The 16,743-nt window shown below is 43.7% G+C and overlaps 1 protein-coding gene across 1 annotated transcript in view; it reads left to right on the forward strand.

Annotated features, from left to right (window-relative positions):
- Positions 1-16,743, forward strand: part of DRC11 (dynein regulatory complex subunit 11) — a 104,655-nt gene that overhangs the window by 40,405 nt on the left and 47,507 nt on the right. Inside the window, exon 7 of the mRNA XM_086750393.1 lies at positions 12,586-12,670. Within this exon, the coding sequence (XP_086606519.1) occupies positions 12,586-12,670 (85 nt within the window). The remainder of the gene's footprint in view (positions 1-12,585; positions 12,671-16,743) is intronic.

Below are 16,743 nucleotides of genomic sequence, written 5' to 3' on the forward strand. Positions count from 1 at the left end.
TTTTTTTTCACTCCACTGTGGTAGGGAGAGGTTTCTTCTCCAGCAATTTAATACAGAGCAGGTGGAAGAACCATTTCCAACGAGCAAAGCGAATGGAGATCTGCTGGAATACAGAAATGAGAAACAGGCAGAGAAAAAAAAATAAAAAAAGAAAAAAAAAATGAGGAGTCCCACTGGTGCCTAGTGGAAGGACACAGGCACTGAAGAGCCAGTGGCTGGCAGAAGAGAGGTGTTTGAGGGATATTCTGGGAAGAGAAAGACTAAGGAAAAGCTTAGAAGTAAGGAGAATAAAAATGAACAGGAAGCACAGAGCAGTGGCTCCGAAGCTACAGCCCTTGCTCCGCAGAGCGATCTCTTTGGAGAAGCAAGCAGAGGAGGTAGAAAATACATTTTTTCAGCCTTGGCTCTGTAGAATGCAAAGAAGAAAGGAGGCAAGTGGGGAAAAAAAAAAAAAAAAAAAGAAACGTGGCATGGGCTGACACAAGCAGAGCAAAGGGGTAGCAGAAACAGTCACAAGGAGCCAGAGAGGCAGAATCAGAAGAGGAGGGATGAAAGATGACTATAACTAAAAGAAAAAACTCTATAAGATACTCATTTGAAAAATAGGGACAGTTAGAACCAAAGACTGATAGAAAATATTAAGTGTGGCCAAGGCAAAGACAAAAATATTGTGTCCAAGGCAAAGGCAAAAGAGCAGTCCCCAAATACCTATGCCAGCAAACAACCTTGGCTGGATATATTTAAAAAAAAAATAAAGAAAGGAAAAAGATGACTTGTCAGAGTCAGATTTGACTATGGAGGAATGAAGGGCGTGCAAGTCATGGCTGGGATGTGGCTGTGAATGACAGCCTCTTGTTCTTTCTCGCAAGATAAGAGGGGTATATTTAATTCTGAAATAGTTGTTCCACTGGTTTCACTGGCAGTAGGTTTTTCAGGGGTTTCATACTGGGGACCGTAGCAGCAGAGTGATGGAATACAAGGGTGATTCAAGGCATTGTGGCTTCAGTATGCCAACACGCTTCTTGAACAAACTGTTGACAAGTTACTTAAGTCCTGAATTTCAAGTGGATTCCACACCCAGGAAGCTTGTATTATCCAGCACAGAAAATCCAGCCTTACAGTGGAAATCGTAGAATGGTTTGGGTGGGAAGGGACCTTCAAAGGGACATCTCCAACCAGATCAGGTTGCTCAGAGCCTCATCCAACCTGGCCTGGAATGTTTCCAGGGATGGGGCACCCACCACCTCTCTGGGAAAACTCAGCCAGAGTTCCACCACCTTCACTGGAAAAATTTTTTTCCTAACATCTAATCTGAATCTACCTCCCTCTGTTTTGAAACTGTTACCCCTCATCCTATGACAACAGGCCCTGCTGAAGAGTTCCTCCCTGACTTTCCTGCAGATCCCCTTTGGGTACTGGAAGGCTGCTCTAAGGTCTCCCCGGAGCCTCCTCTTCTCCAGGCTGCACAGCCCCAGCTCTCTCAGCCTGGCCTCACAGCAGAGCTGCTCCAGCCCTCTCATCATCTGCGTGGCCTCCTCTGGACCCTCTCCAACTGGTCCATGTCCTTCTGATGTTGGGGGCTCCAGAGCTGGACGCAGTGCTGCAGGTGGGGTCTCACCAGAGTGGAGCAGAGGGGCAGAATCCCCTCCCTCGACCTGCTGGCCACGCTGCTTTTGATGCAGCCCAGGATGCAGTCGGCCTTCTGGGCCACAGGGGCGGCAAATGGGTAACATCTACCACACCGCTGAGAGCGCTTCCCCTCCAGTCTCATTTCCCCTTGCCTGTACCTTGGACCAAACAGCTCATCTCTTTCTGAATCAAATATCAAACAGCGTGCCGTGGGGTTTGGTAAACATCTAGGTAAACTCTTCCCACTACAAAGTTAGGATTAAAGTTGGTCCATCCAAATCCTGTACTTGGATTGAATCTCCACTTAACGCTGAAAAGGTTTGAAGCTAGTATTTGTGTGGGCAGAACAAGAACTTGCCTGAAACCTGAGTCTCATCCGCTCCTTCCAGAGTCAATATGTTTCAGTTTTACTGAGAATTTCAGCGCGGGGGAGATTAGGCAGACTCCATCAAGCAGGTTGTTTCTATTATCCAGGTCAGAGTCCAGGGCTTTTCAGTCATGCTGCAGATACGACAGCAAATCTAATTATTTATAGTCATTTATTTTAAACATACCCAGCTATTGGCATCACAAGCTAGCTATGTTTTGTCTGCTCTACTTGTACAAAATAACCATACCAACATCATACCATTCGGTAAGATCCCGTACCAAATACAAGATTGATTGACTTGAGCGTAGCACTGTAGAAGAACTGGTTCAGTATTTACCCAGATATTTATGTTATACCAGGAAAAACAGCATTACCCTTAACTAAAATCTGTTCAAACACTCCCCTCTCTCTTCTTCGAGCATCTTACTGACTCCGTAATCCTTTGGTGGCTTGGGAAGGAATCTTACTCTCTTGTTTTGTATCCCCATCGCACAAGGAGATTGGCTTTTTCCTCCAGATTTTTCTGGAAAGCATCTAATCCAGCAACCAATTTTGAAGATATTGGTTTAAAGCATGGCTGGAAGTTAAAGGCTACAGTCTATATAGCTGCAGGAGTCCTTGAAGTATTCCAAGTCAAAATACAATTGCTCCAAGGGAGCAAATTCCAGAGCCGGAGCTCTGCCATCTTTCCTGTTGCGTACATGTGCTTCCCATCATTGGCTCAGCTCTCGTAGCTGCTACAGAGGGGGTAACGCTATGCCCAAAATATCGCTTCACCTTCATCCTCTTCTGGGAAATGACATATAATACACATACTAAATTTACGTATTGCAAGGTTTGCGACTGCAGGAGGCCTGGGAACTAGCGGGAGCAAAGGTGGGAGCAGCTGATCGTAGCCTCTCCCACGTACGCGCCTGTATTTCATTCCTGTCCAAACCTAATCTTTACATCCTTTGCCCGGGGGAGCTCTGCTATCCTATAATAAGGCCATTCCAGACAACTGATCCTCTACATAGGCCCATGAAGCAATACATTTAGATCACCAGTACTGAAAAAAAAAAAATACAGAAGAGCCTTAAAATTTAACAAACGAGTCAATCCGCCCTTCAAATTGCGCTTTCCACGCCAATTTACCTCTTACGCCACTTTGGTAGAAGGAAATTACTGGTGCTTGGGCACTTTGCTCCTACCAAGAGTGGGCTGCAGGTCCAGTTCCATATTCCCAGAGGATATCCACACGCCTGGCCCTGGGTCTCCAGTCAGGTATCTGCATCTTCTGCCACACGTACAGCAACTCACCGCAGCACCGGTGGTCTCATCTACCAAAGAGGTGCTCAAAAAAAGCACTCCAATTATTCTTTCACAAAACTAAAAGGTGAGGGTTAATGAACGTGGCATCTCAGGGCGTTCCGGTGTGTGTCTTGGATTGCAGAGCTGGCTGGGTTTTCAATTAACACCGTTGATAGATGGATGCTCTTAATACCAGCTTGAGACTGGCCTCTAATTAAGCTCATCTGGAATATTTCTCCTCGTTTTTTCTCACACTTTTTAAAATCGCCAAAGCAGAGATTCTAAATTATTTTTCTTGCTGCTGAGCTGTTTGGTTATCAGTGTTGACCAGGAGTCTGTAAACAGCTCTTAACTTTATGTACGGATTCTCTACGCTTTTCTTCAACATCAGTCTCAGTTTTTTCCTGGTTTTACACCGTGTACACCCAATTGTGATTTATTCAGACAAGGCTGAGCAAGCCAATTGGGATGAGCACTGAGAAAATCAAGCACTGTGACTGCTTTCATATGCATGAAATTGCCTCGGATGTATCATTAAAGAGTTCATTTAAACACTCAGGCAAGCCACAGAGAACTGGACCTCTTGAAGAGGACAAGAACATTAGCAGTGAACTACAGAGCAGCATATTTGGTTGCCTTCTTTAAAATTTAGGAAGGTACTAAGTGCCATTTTCAGTTTCTCATTGAAGTTTTTCTTCCACATCACAAGTGCTTTTTCAAGAAAGCACGGTCTTCGCTCTTAAATGAAGTAGCAAGCCGCTCTCCCGAGCAGCAGTGCGATGCCTGACAGATGCTGATTCCGCATTGTCCTTTACCAACACTTAAAGTCAAATCGTGGGCAGGCAGCAGGTCAGAGGTGCAGTGATCCGTGAACGGTTGGAGAGGACAGTGCGCACATTTTAATCCAGGGAGGCAAAAAAATGAGGCAATTGAAGTTATGCCAGCCTGGAGTTATTTCTGCCTTATGTCTGTGGTCTCAATGCAGACTTGGAGATCTAGCTACCAAAATGTCTGAGGCCACCTTCACTATCACCTCAGACTTACGCGTCTTCATCACATTCTGAAAGAACGCAAGCGGCTGCGAACCAGAATCGCATCATTTTACCACGCTGGCATCAGGTAGGCTAGGTTGTTTTAACCACTGACACTAAAGGCTGTGCGTTACTCCTGCACACCGTGCCGTATTTATTCCAGTATTTAAATAAAGGGAGCTTGGGTGCAAGTGGCACTTCTCCAGGTGGGCAACCTATCCAGAGGACCATTTCTCAATCCTTCCCAAATGATTATCTTCAGTGGGCCGTGGCACAACAATTTAAAGCAGCCTCGCCCAGTTTACAGCCTGCTTTTCCTTCCAGAGGGATGCATTTTCTTTCGGTAACACCTTGACTCCTAGAAGCAAAAGCCATCGCTCAAATTTCTCATCAACAAATCCAATGAGACAAAATGCTCTTTATACTCCATTTCGCTCCAAATCCCCAAGAAACTTGTGATGTTGGAGGGCAAGTTATTTCTTTTGGCTGGCCTTGCTACAAAAATTGCATGCTTTGTTTTCCTCTTTACAGAATTCATATTGTGTTAATAAAGTACCGTTGATTCCCTCTGGCTGACTCTGCAGGAAAGCTGTTCTCACAGAGCTGCTAGTTTAAATTAAAGTAATCTTACTTAAAACTGGCCATAATTGTTTCAGTCTCTTAAGTTTAATACTGAGCACAGGAAATATTGCCAGTTGGAGTCAGGATTCAGCATTCTGTGACGGCAGGATAAGCTGACCAAAGGTAAGGAATTCAGTAAATGCAAGGGGAATTTGACCTGGCGTTTCTTTGAGCCAGCTTCTGTATTTTTGACCTTGCCCTAAAAAGAATGGAAAGATAGAAGGAAAATCAAAACAGATGAGAGTTTAACAAGAGTTGTGCACTCCAGAGTACTCATTACTCCATCAGCCAAGTCCCCCAGACGCGGTGCTGGGCCCAGAGGGGAGGTCTTCCTTCGCAGGAAGGATTGCTCAACCCACTCTCCTTCCAGCCCGGTTGACTGGATCGCATTCCTCCAAAGGCTGTAGACAGTCAACAGGAAGCTGACACTGGAAATCAGCCTGGGGACAGTCTGACTGTGGAAAAAAGGGAGCAGCCCCTCACCTTTTGAGATAGCGCCTTGAGGAAAATTGCCTGCTTCACGGCTCGGGTAAACAGGATGATGGAAAGTCCAAAAAAGAAGGACAGGCACTAAAAGAAGACTAGGCCTAGAAAACAGGCCTGTTTCTAATGAACAAGATTTTACCCCAACCCATGTACCTACAGTTAATTTTATGAATTCCTCACTAACGAGGCAGTTTCTAGTAGACCTGGCAAGGCCAACAGCAGAAATACTGTGCGACACCACAACCAGCCCGGCTCCTTGCTCAAAACTATTCACTCCAAGGGCAGGAAGTGACATCCAGATGTCCTCGTGTCCACCAGGAGATGCCTTCGCTGTTGCTGCAGACAGCCTCACACCAGGCTTTCCAGCAGGTCTGCCCAAGACTTTTCTGCGTCATAGAAGTCGGGCCAAAAAAACCCACATAACCTTGTAGGAATCTTCTTTCCAGGCCTTTTAATCTTACTTCCATTTCCGTGCCACAGTGGGACAGTTTAATGCTCATCTTCTCTAGGTTTGTTTAAACTTTCAGTATGGGTTGGATGTAATTAACTTCTGCGAAAGAGTTCATTACTTAGGTCAGGATGTGACTTCTCCCAGTCCTGAGTTAATTCAGATTTGAGCTCAGAGAAAGCTTTTTGCAAGCTTTTCTTAGGGGCAGAGAGGGATAGCAAAACCAGTAGTACCAGAACACTTTGTGAGCATTGATGTTGCCAAATTTTTATTCTGATTTTACTTTTTTCTTTTTTTTTTTTTTTAACTTAAGCTAATACAGGAACTGTAAAATAAACCTTTTTATTTCTCCTTGCCATTATTCATACCCATATTGCCTTTCATTTCTATTTTAAAACTTAGCAGTAATTTGCAGTGCTACCTTTCCCATGTCTCCGATTCATTTCAAGGAGAAAAGCTATTGCCAATTTAAACCAGGAATAATTTTTGTCAGAATTCTGAAGCAAGCAATAGGTCAAAAAAAACCCTTTTTCCCCTGTAGTTTACAGCAGGAGGCAGGGTAACCAGGAGTCCTAGCCGAGAAAGCTCATGCCCAGGTCTGTCTGAAGGGGAACAGAGATTCCGTTTTTTCCAGTGCGCTAATTACCTATTGCTATTTTTAAAAGATCAGGAGGATCCCCGAAGAGGTAAAATAACTTTATGACAAAGCAGAACAGACTGTTTCGCTGTAAGAACTCAAGGCGCTTAAGAACTGTACTGGGTCAGCCAAAGGTCTACCTTTCCTGGCCAATACTACTACACGTAATAAAACTATCGGAGAGAATTACCACATTCCACATTTCGGTCTGTCCCCTCCAACGACTGTTCCCAGCTCTTACTTGGCTTTGAAGCTCCAGTCTTCCATTTCAGATCTAAAGCAGGCACTGGGAACCTAAAGACCATCTATTGTTTTTAATTATGGTCGTTACTCTAATAAAGGCTATCACCTTTCCCCACAAACCTTCCATACTCATTCCTCCACGGCAATGTTTCTTCTTGCACATTGATGGTCTCGCAACACTTGATCTTAAAACTTTTAAAGATAAATTTTCATTCAGAACAATAGAGTTTCCAATCCTCCAAACACTTCTCCCTACAAGTCACTCCACTCAATTACTTCCGTGCATAACGATCACACATACAAGCAAACATGTAGAGGACCAGGACCTTAGCTAGAACCTAAGTTGTAATATGCCTATGTCCAAACCCATTAAAGGTGACAAGAAGCTTATGGAAATCAATCTTTCTTTATAAGTAATTCTATATCTGCACAAGTTGTTTTTTTTTCTGAAAGTGATTTTCAAAGAGCCAAAGAAAGCGCACACAAAAGGAAAGAAAATGCCGCAACACAGACACATAAAATAAACCAACTATTTAAGTAGCTTGAGAGAACCCGTATCGGGTGGGATTACGGAAACAGGCAAGAAGTACAAAACAGCGAGGGGTTTCTTTCTTTAAAGTGTTCTCTCCCTTTGTTTTTGTTCCTTCTCTTTGCAGAATGCTCTTGCTGCGCCCCCCCTGCCATCATTCATGCCTTTTCTTCTGCACACAGCCCACATCCTTTCTTACCCTGAAAAAGAAGAGTTAAACCCTCCTTTTCCTCCAAAGAACCATTTTTTATTTCTCCCGACAAGGCCTTTTATGCAATTAGCTGGAGAAGCCGTGGCCAAAAAGAAAGAATAACACACGTAAAGTCATGCCAGAGAGCAGAGTAGGTAGTAACTTGTTGAGTCTATTACCAGAGAAAATGTTTAAAATCGATGGTGTGTGCTCATAATTCAACAGCCATATTTAGCCTTAACTATAAGCATCCCTAAGCAATGTGGAGTAAAGGAAAACCGGTGAAACGAGGAGGGGAGGAAGCAGCAGATGAGACAGCACCGTGTAGGGTCATCTCCCAGGCAAGGAATTTATTTTGTGGGTCAGAAATTGAGGTGCTGGAGCATTTGGTGCTCAGCAAACTGCCAATCACATTGGCTCATGCCAAGTCTGGTGGGGATTTGGAGATGTTAAAGAACCATTCGAACCTCGTTAAGAGCTGGACATTTACGTGGGTTGTGCGCTAAAGTAAAATTGAGCCCAGAAGAGCCAGAACTCTGTGCTACAGGATCGGAGACAAAGGAGTTTGCACTGCAGCCCATAAAAGATCATTCTTTTTCAATTACACTTGACAGATCTAAGTTATTATGAGAGGAATAAGTTTGGAAAGAGGGAGAGCTGTAACAGTGAACCAGAGAACAGAAAGTAACAGCACAAGAGCCTTATTAGATCCTTTTCTTACTTTGCTGGGAGTGGAAGAACATCTCTTTTCACTCCTCCGTTGTTCTTCATCCCCTTACTCTTCCGGTCAAGCTGGTCTGATTCAGATTTAGGGCCCCCATTCATTCCAGTTAGATGGCTTTTCTGTAAAGCTGTTTACCAAAACCATGCGATGTTCCCAGTGACGGGGTTTCACTGCTTTCCAGAAAAGTAAGGGGATTCTCACATACCACACTTTCTAAAGGTCTTTTCTTCAAACAGAAACATTTAGTAGTTCCGTTAAAGCAGTGGCTCTGACCCAAAGGAAGATATTTTGCCTACTCTGAGCTCTGGTTGGCAGCCATCAGTTTGATTTGCAGCGGTGCAAGCAAGGCTCCCCAACACTTTTCTGTTCAGCGGCCTGTCAGTACACAACGGGGAGCAGGTCACCCGCAAGAACCATCTTCAGCTCCTTGCCTGCAGACTGGGAAGCAGCAGGCTTTGGGGTCTTGAGTCTACAAGGGCTTCCCTAGGGCACTGCTGAAGTTTCTCACAAGGTGGAGGTTTCTTCCTAGCCCTGCCCTTCCATCTCACCTTATTTCATGTCTATGTCACCACCAATTCTAGTCCTACCGAGCAACCAGACTTTGCCTAAATGAATAAATGAAATTTGTAAGGAGAGTTTTACTAGAACTGCATCCTCCATCTGAAATCCGACAGTTACGATAGAATTTCCTTCTGCTTTTGCTTGCAGCCCTTAACACATTGTCAACACTCCCACTGAGGCAATTGTGTTGAAAAAAAGAGTTTCTTCTTCCAGTTCTGACATTTGCACATTTTTATGAGATGCTGGAAAAGCACAACTGGATTTCCACACAGCTCCCCGCTCCCCCCCCCTGCGCAAAAGTTAAGACAATAATAAGTAACAGATTCCTTACCTTGGAACCAGGTGTTTCTGACATAGAATCATAGAATGGTTTGGGTTGGAAGGGACCTTCGAAGCCCATCCAGTCCAACCCCCCTGCAAGGAGCAGGGACATCTCCAACCAGATCAGGTTGCTCAGAGCCCCGGCCAACCTGGCCTTGAACGTTTCCAGGGATGGGGCATCCACCACCTCTGGGCAACCTGGGCCAGTGTTCTACAACCCTCAGTGTAAAAAATTTCTTCCTAATATCCAATCTAAATCTACCTCCCTCTATTTTGAAACTGTTACCCCTTGTCCTGTCACACCAGGCCCCGCTGAAGAGTTTCTCCCCATCTTTCCTGCAGCCCCCTTTAGGCACTGGAAGGCCGCTTTAAGGTCTCCTTGGAGCCTCCTCTTCACCAGACAGATACCACGTCTCTCAAATACATTACATGCTCCAATACTGTTCATATCAAGAGCTTGAGCTTTTTACAGTCTCTTCTCCCCATCAACACGCAAGAAGACTTTCAGACTTCCCCGACCACCAGTTTAGTTTTTGCGTAGCACTGCCTTTTCAGTGACATGCAGCATCAAGGGGTGTGAACTTTGTGGGTCATCTACCAGCTAGATATAGTGACTGACATGCAAAGAGAGCGCTGAAGCACTATGGATATCTAAAATCAATGCTGGGTGGATTATCTTCTGCTCCTCAGTTTGATTTTCAGCCTGGTTGCTGACTATTGGAACCTCTGCAGCTCCACCTTCTTTAAGTCTTGTTTTACAGCGTGGTTGTGCCACATAGGTGGAACCAAGGAGGATTTCTACCGTAAAGCTCTCCAGCAAAACAAAACGGTATGGTAGGCTCCAGTTTGCAGCAAGTTCTTACATCATCTGAAATAGTTTTCTTTCAGTATCATTGCCTTAGAACTGGCTCTAATAATAAATACTTCACTGTTTCGAAGAAGTTTCAAAAGGGGAGGGCGGTTTAAAGTTATTGGAACAATTCTTATTGTAAAGCAAGCTCAAAATCATTCTACACATTTGGAAGATCCTCCTAATTCAAGAGCTGCTCACTAGTCAACATGAGACACATGTGGTGGGATCCTCTTGATCCACAGAACAAAAATGTGGGAACATGCTCGGCTTGTTTGTGGAGTACAGGCTGCTGTTGGCTTTATCCTGGTGCTTTGTTAGTTAGGTCCAGTTGAATCCAAATTAGCATCTTATGATAAATGCATGAGACAACCCATTGTGATGGTTCTGAGTAGAACGCTGCCGAAAACTGAACAGAGTGTGAAAATTGAGATTCATTATTGACTTTGACCAGGAAGATCAACGCCTGCATTTTTCTGGGCAGACTTACAGGCCAAGTGAATCCCTGGTTTAACCTCTGAACTCAGAGGGTTTCATAAAGAGAGGAATTTGTCTAGAAGGGTCATGCATGTGCATGCTTTCCAGGCATCACAAGATTGAAGCTAGAGTCATTTAAACCTAGAAGACGAAGAGGAAAACCCACAAGAGGTCAGATAGGGAAGCGAGACTTAGTACTGCTCCCTGTCCATTGGACAGCAACTAATATGCTAAATGGGAGTGCACAGGAAGGGATGAAGTCCAGAAAGAGGAAAAAAAAATATGTCCTTGAAGAATTAGCGCGACCAAAACATGGGGTAGATGCCTGCTTTCAGGTCGCTGATGACCATGGGAACTTCCATTCTGCATTGCCCGCAACCCAAGACCCAGTCCCCAGACAGCTAACTGGTTCTAAATGGCTGACCCTTCTCTCCCACTAGTGTGAGAAGTTTGGCATTACCTTCTCCTCACCTCAAGTTCTTTTTGAGCAGAAGCGCTTGCCGGAGCTGCTACAAAAAGATGAGATGAGCCACGTCATCCCAAACAGCTCCACCAGCTGTGAGCAGAAGAATCACACAAAATAACAAATTACAAACTGGAACCCACTTCCAAATTTGAGAATTTGACAGAATTTCCACAGCACTCACATACCCACTCATCGTACACTTCCAAAGGGTAAATATTTCCATCTCCGAGAGCTGCAAGTGATTTAAAAGTGAAAAGCTAATACAAATACCAAACGTAACACTAATAAATATCGAAGGCTGGCACTGATACCACGGTGGGTCGGCAGCAGACTCCAAACTGAGTCTTCACCCCCGTGCATATTGCCTTTCCTTCCTCCCAGCTGGCATTGGTAACATATTAGTATTATGAGGAATATCAGATTTTGGGGAAATTTCTGGCTGTGAGCCAGACTTGCAGCAGCATTTAAAACAAGATTGCATTTAACATAAAAATCGAGCTGTTTTCTGGCTGTTTGTAAAAAATGAAATGCGATCTAACATTAAATCAACTAGATGATGCAGGTTTTTGCAGCTGAAATCTCATTCTTACTGATTTTTTTTTTTTTTTAAACACACTAACAATAGCATCCCTTCATTCATGCCAATTGGATTCTGGGAACGCAGTGACCAAAATTTTGCATTTGTTTGCTTATAGAACTAGTAATTGTTGAAGCAGCAAGCCACAGCTTGCAACCACAGATAAATTTGTGTTTATTCTGTTGCAATTTGTATTACATTGATAGTATCTAGGCATCCAAGCCGTATACATGGTACTACAGAGACAGAACTGATGCTCTGTTCCAAGGACCTCAGTTGAAAATTGAGTCTACTGCGTAACAGTAGACTAAGAAAATCCCTTAAGGTACCAGTTCTAAAAAAATGAAAGCGATTTTTATGAATTGCATTGACCTTTCTGAGCTATTTTCTCCTCAAGGGAAATTTAATTTCATTTAGAGGAAACATTACCGTTCTGTTTGGGAGTAGCACCAGTATTTTCCCCGAAGTGTCAGAATTTTTTTGAAACAGAAACCCTTCCTGATATGACCAAACAGAAAACCTTACTGGTATAACACAAAAAAACTACAAAAGTGAAAGAAATTAAAGACTCTTATTAATATAAATGGCCTTTGGACTGTAGTGAGTGATATCTTTTAATCTCTTTCAGAAAAGTTCTGGATAACCCTATGTTATCCATGCCATCCATGATACCTTAATTCCCCGCTCCTCAGCCTCTATCGCCACCCAGTTGTGCAAGTACACTGGAAATTTTTGAGAAAACAGGTTCAAACAGAAATACAATCTGGAATTCGTGCATCAAAAACTGATTTAAATAACTTTTTTTAAAAAAAGAAGTTGGATGTTGAAAGCAGAGAGCATAGCTATCAACATAAACACCTTAAGCTAAGTCCCTCAGCTATGAAGCAATGTGCAGTCTTAAGAAATTCCTTAAAAAACTTTCAATGTTTGATGGGCCACGGGACAAGACACATAGGCTGCTCACTGCTTTGGTGAATTTCCTGGGCAAAAAGCCACGGTCACAGGAAGCAACCCAGCTCTCTCTTCTTGAGCAGGGAGGTGAAGGAGAGTACGCTTCCCCACCATCTAACATCTTTGACAGCTAAATGAAAAATTATGGATTTTAATTCCTTTTTCACTTTTGTTTCTCACGCAGGCACATCGCAGGCAAGTTTCCTGACTATCCTACTGAAGAGGCAGGAGGTTCAATGGCTCTTCTTTCCCAAAAAACTCCAGAGCAGGTACTGTCAATGCCTCTGATGCAAGAGGTTAATGGGAGTGGGGAAGGAACTGCCACAAAACACGTCTGTTTATTTAAGCAGCAACTCTTCACAACAATGGCCTCTAGCACTCTAGGAACCTTATTTTCGCTGCAAGTGAAAGGGTTGTTTTCCTTCCAGGGTAAACCAAAGTCACATATCAAAATGTATTCCCTTTCAGGATGTGCGGCCACTTAGTCATGGCAGAAGCTGCTCAGGTATGCATGTTCAACAGATAAATGTCTCGGGGAGCTGAGAGGAAAGGGCTCAGCTACAAAGAGTTGCTCTCCTCTTACAAAATCCATGTAGTCAGACTGGTCCTACCCACTACTAAAAATAGATATTAAACAGTTTAAAGAGCCTTAGTTTAAAAAAGGCACCCAAAGATACCCTAGAGGCTGAAATTGGTTCCAGTGGCTTACATCCTGTATCAGCATGGTCTAGCAATAGCTAGTTTAGTTTAAGTAGAGAAGAGTTTCTTATGCAGGCAGGCATAAGTCTTGACTTACTGCCAAAGATCCATTAAGCGAGCTCGAACAAGGGGAACCTTCAAGTGAAAGAAGTATCTTGGTTTACTTCACGCATCTTTGTGATTAATGCAGTTGTTTTTCCTGGTAAAAAACCCTCTCCTTGTTTCTCTGGCTAATAATCTCTTCCTCTGATCTGGGTGTCACACGGAAAAAGGGATTAAGCCCAGTTGAAGCAGTGAAGGCAGCGGTTGGCACTCGAAGCCGTTTCCACCCACCACAATGATCTTGGCAGGATGAGGACTCCTGTTGAGGGAAATCATAAACAGGACGCCCTGCACGCAGGAGCAGGGCTTGGCCCCAGAGTGAACCAGGTGTGGTGGCTACCAGTGAGCTAGGAAAACTGTCAAAAAACTGACATCTGTGTTCCCTAAAGTTCCCCTGTTGAGGCAGAGCTGCCTGCAATGGATAATCCAACACAGGTATGGTAAAACAGTGTTTTGAATTCAGACCTTCCTCGAGTCACAGGGGAAAGCCTGGGGCACGCTAGCAGCATCTTCATGGTTTGAGGGGATGTCAATCCAGACCAGTCCGGCATCAAGCCCAGCACTCTAACCATTAGCTACTCCGTTTCCAAAAATATGCAAGAAAACCACTACAAACAACTCTCTATGCCTCACTAAGACAGAGGTCCAGGCATGCTCCTGGTTTTAGCCAAGTCCAGAGTACGCTAAGGTCAACCCCGCTGGCCTCTGTACCTCAGCCACACTGTTCCTCAGTCTCAGAGAGTGAAGGAGACCTGTCGGTTAAGTTTTCAGCTTCTAAAGTAGAAAGAAACACGTGTCAGAGTCACCAAGGCTTTATTGCCTGCTCCAAGGAGCAGGGGAGTCACCCAGCAAGCACGGCTTATTGCTGGAGGGGACTTGAGGTTAGGCTTGCTACCAACAAGGATACACAATTCAGAAGGAAGACATTACAAAAAATTATACCAAGCAAAACTTGATATAGTAGTAGATTCTGGAGAAATAAGTTCTTCATGTCCCACTCCCGGCTTGGAATTCCCACCTTCAGCTACTTTGCTGTCTTTCCTAGGCATCTGCTTTCTCTTTGCATTAAAAAAAAAAAAAAAAAAAAAAAGCCAAAAGTCTAGAGAGATTGTTTTTCTACTTGTTTTTTGCTGCATAAAAAAAATACCTGGAAGAAAAAGAAAATGCAACTGTTTTCCCAACAAGTTTTCACTAGCAATTATCTGATTTTTCAATTATTTTCTGGCCCATTTTTTCCTCCCATTTTAGCCAGCACAACCAAGAGCAGAAGGTGTTTCAGATAACCTCAACAGATACAGTTGGCAAAAGAAAGTTCAGTGTGGTTTGTGATTTTACCCGAATGTCAGAGAAGTAAAATATTTTTTGTTCCTCTGAGTCAGCCTGCATATTAAAAATCCCTAAGGCAACTGGTTTTGTTCCACACTGGTCTACTGGGCAACATCGTAAGCGAAATCCCGGCCCCATTGAAGCTGATGGGAGTTTTGTCCTTGACTTCAGGGGAGACAAAATTCCACCTCTTGTATCTATTACCGTCTTTGAATGGGTTGGTTACTCCCAAGTTAAACTCCATGAAAAATCAAGACCGAACTGTATTTAAAAAGCGAGCATTTTATAAGACTTGGGTAAAGACACTTTGGGGAAAATAAAATACAAATTAATCACGTCACGAACCATTGCTGCATTATTATACATTCTATATTTCTTTATCCTTTGACAACTCTGACCTTACTTGCCTTTGCAATGTGGCTGGCCTGCCGCACAAACTGCTGCCCTGACTTTTTACAAATTCCTTTCAAAAAGGTGTGCCAACGGGATCTCGAATGCAAAGCACGTGGTGAAGATGAAGATCTCTTGCCTGAAGAGAAGCTTTTCTCTAACCTTACACATTCTTCAAGAGAAATTTAAGATTCTGAGGCAGCGTACTCTCCCTGCAGCTGTTCCAGATGCCTATCCCTAATTTTTTATGTTTTGCTCCAAAGATAATCATCAGATGTGACAATTTTTAGCTTTGCCCTTATACTGCTGCCAACAAAATTATGATCTCTTCCTGTAGTTGATTAAGTCTCGCCACCGTGAAAATAAGCCAAGAGATTTGCCATTTAGCAGACGCGTCCCCCCTCTCCCAACTCCCCTTCATCTCCAATACTAAATAACTTAGCAGAAAGATGCTTGCTTACCAAGATTTTGGTGGTACATTTGACCACGGCATGGAGGACAAAGTCACTTCTACATTACTGGAATTGCAGTGTCTGATCCAGCACCACCAGTTACCACCACCAGCTAACGATCCCCACATATCCCAGTAATCTGTTTGATTGCGAACGGCAGTAACGGAGATCTCCGGTGGTTTGTTAATATTTAATTAATATCCCTGATTCCCAAGTAAAGGCAGTAAAATGCTATTATGCAATCAAGTACTGCAATATTCGCACACACCCAAATATAACATCTCACTTTTTTTACTTTTTATTCATTTTCATACAAATGAATGACAAGTAGCTTTAAAGTATCAGAGGACTCAGGAGGCTCTGGACTTGTACTTCTTTCTGTATCTAGCATTTTGCAAATATACTATTATCCTGACAGCAAATACCCCAAGCGTACTCTTCAGTAACAGAAGCAGATGCCAACAGTGACGCTCATCTTTATTTTCTGTATTCCACGCTATTCTGGATGCTCGCTTCAGAAACCATCAGGCTGGATTTTCCCAAGTGCTAAACACACAGTGCCATCAGGTGGAGCTGGGCAACTCAAAGCCTTTAAGTATTCTATTGTGACAGGACAAGAGGTAAAGGTTTCAAAATAGAAGGAGGTAGATTTAGATCAGATATTAGGAAAACATTTTTTACAATGAGATTTGTAGTACACTGGAACAGGTTGCCCAGAGAGGTGGTGGATGCCCCATCCCTGGAAACCTTCAAGGCCAGGATAGATGAGGCTCTGAGCAACCTGCTCTGGTTGGAGATGTCCCTGCTCCTTGCAGGGGGGTTGGACTGGATGGCCTTTGAAGGTCCCTTCCAACCCAAACCATTCTATGATTCTGTGATTATTTAAAGTTAACCACGCAGGAGGACAGAAGCGGTACCCAGTCTTCGTTAAGCTACACAACGGGCAGACATATTCACCTCCAGACAACGATTCACTGCAGTGAAGCCATTCAGCAAGTAGACTCTTAGTCCAATGGCTCTCCATCATGACCTCTGTTGGCCAAAGTCAGTAGTCTGGATTGTATGCCTAAAGCCAGGCAGTATTAACAACCCCTTTTCACCTCTACCACACACCTTCTTCCCCAAAAAAACCCCCATACACCGAGCAAAACTAGCAGGTGTTTCATAAACACATTCAATGGAGACTAACATTTTGAAGTGTTCACCAGGAAACGAAGAGAAGAGCGAGAGTAACTGGTGAGCTGAATTACATTTGGGCAACATCTGCCAGGTGGAAGACGACTAGAGCACGTATCCATCATGGACTGAAACGCATGACAGGATTAAAGCCAACTGTAAGGTTTTGCTACAAAGTCCCACCCAACATTTTGGAT

Source organism: Chlamydotis macqueenii, chromosome 6 (assembly GCF_036417535.1).
Source record: "Chlamydotis macqueenii isolate bChlMac1 chromosome 6, bChlMac1.mat, whole genome shotgun sequence".
Classification (NCBI taxonomy): Eukaryota; Metazoa; Chordata; class Aves; order Otidiformes; family Otididae; genus Chlamydotis; species Chlamydotis macqueenii.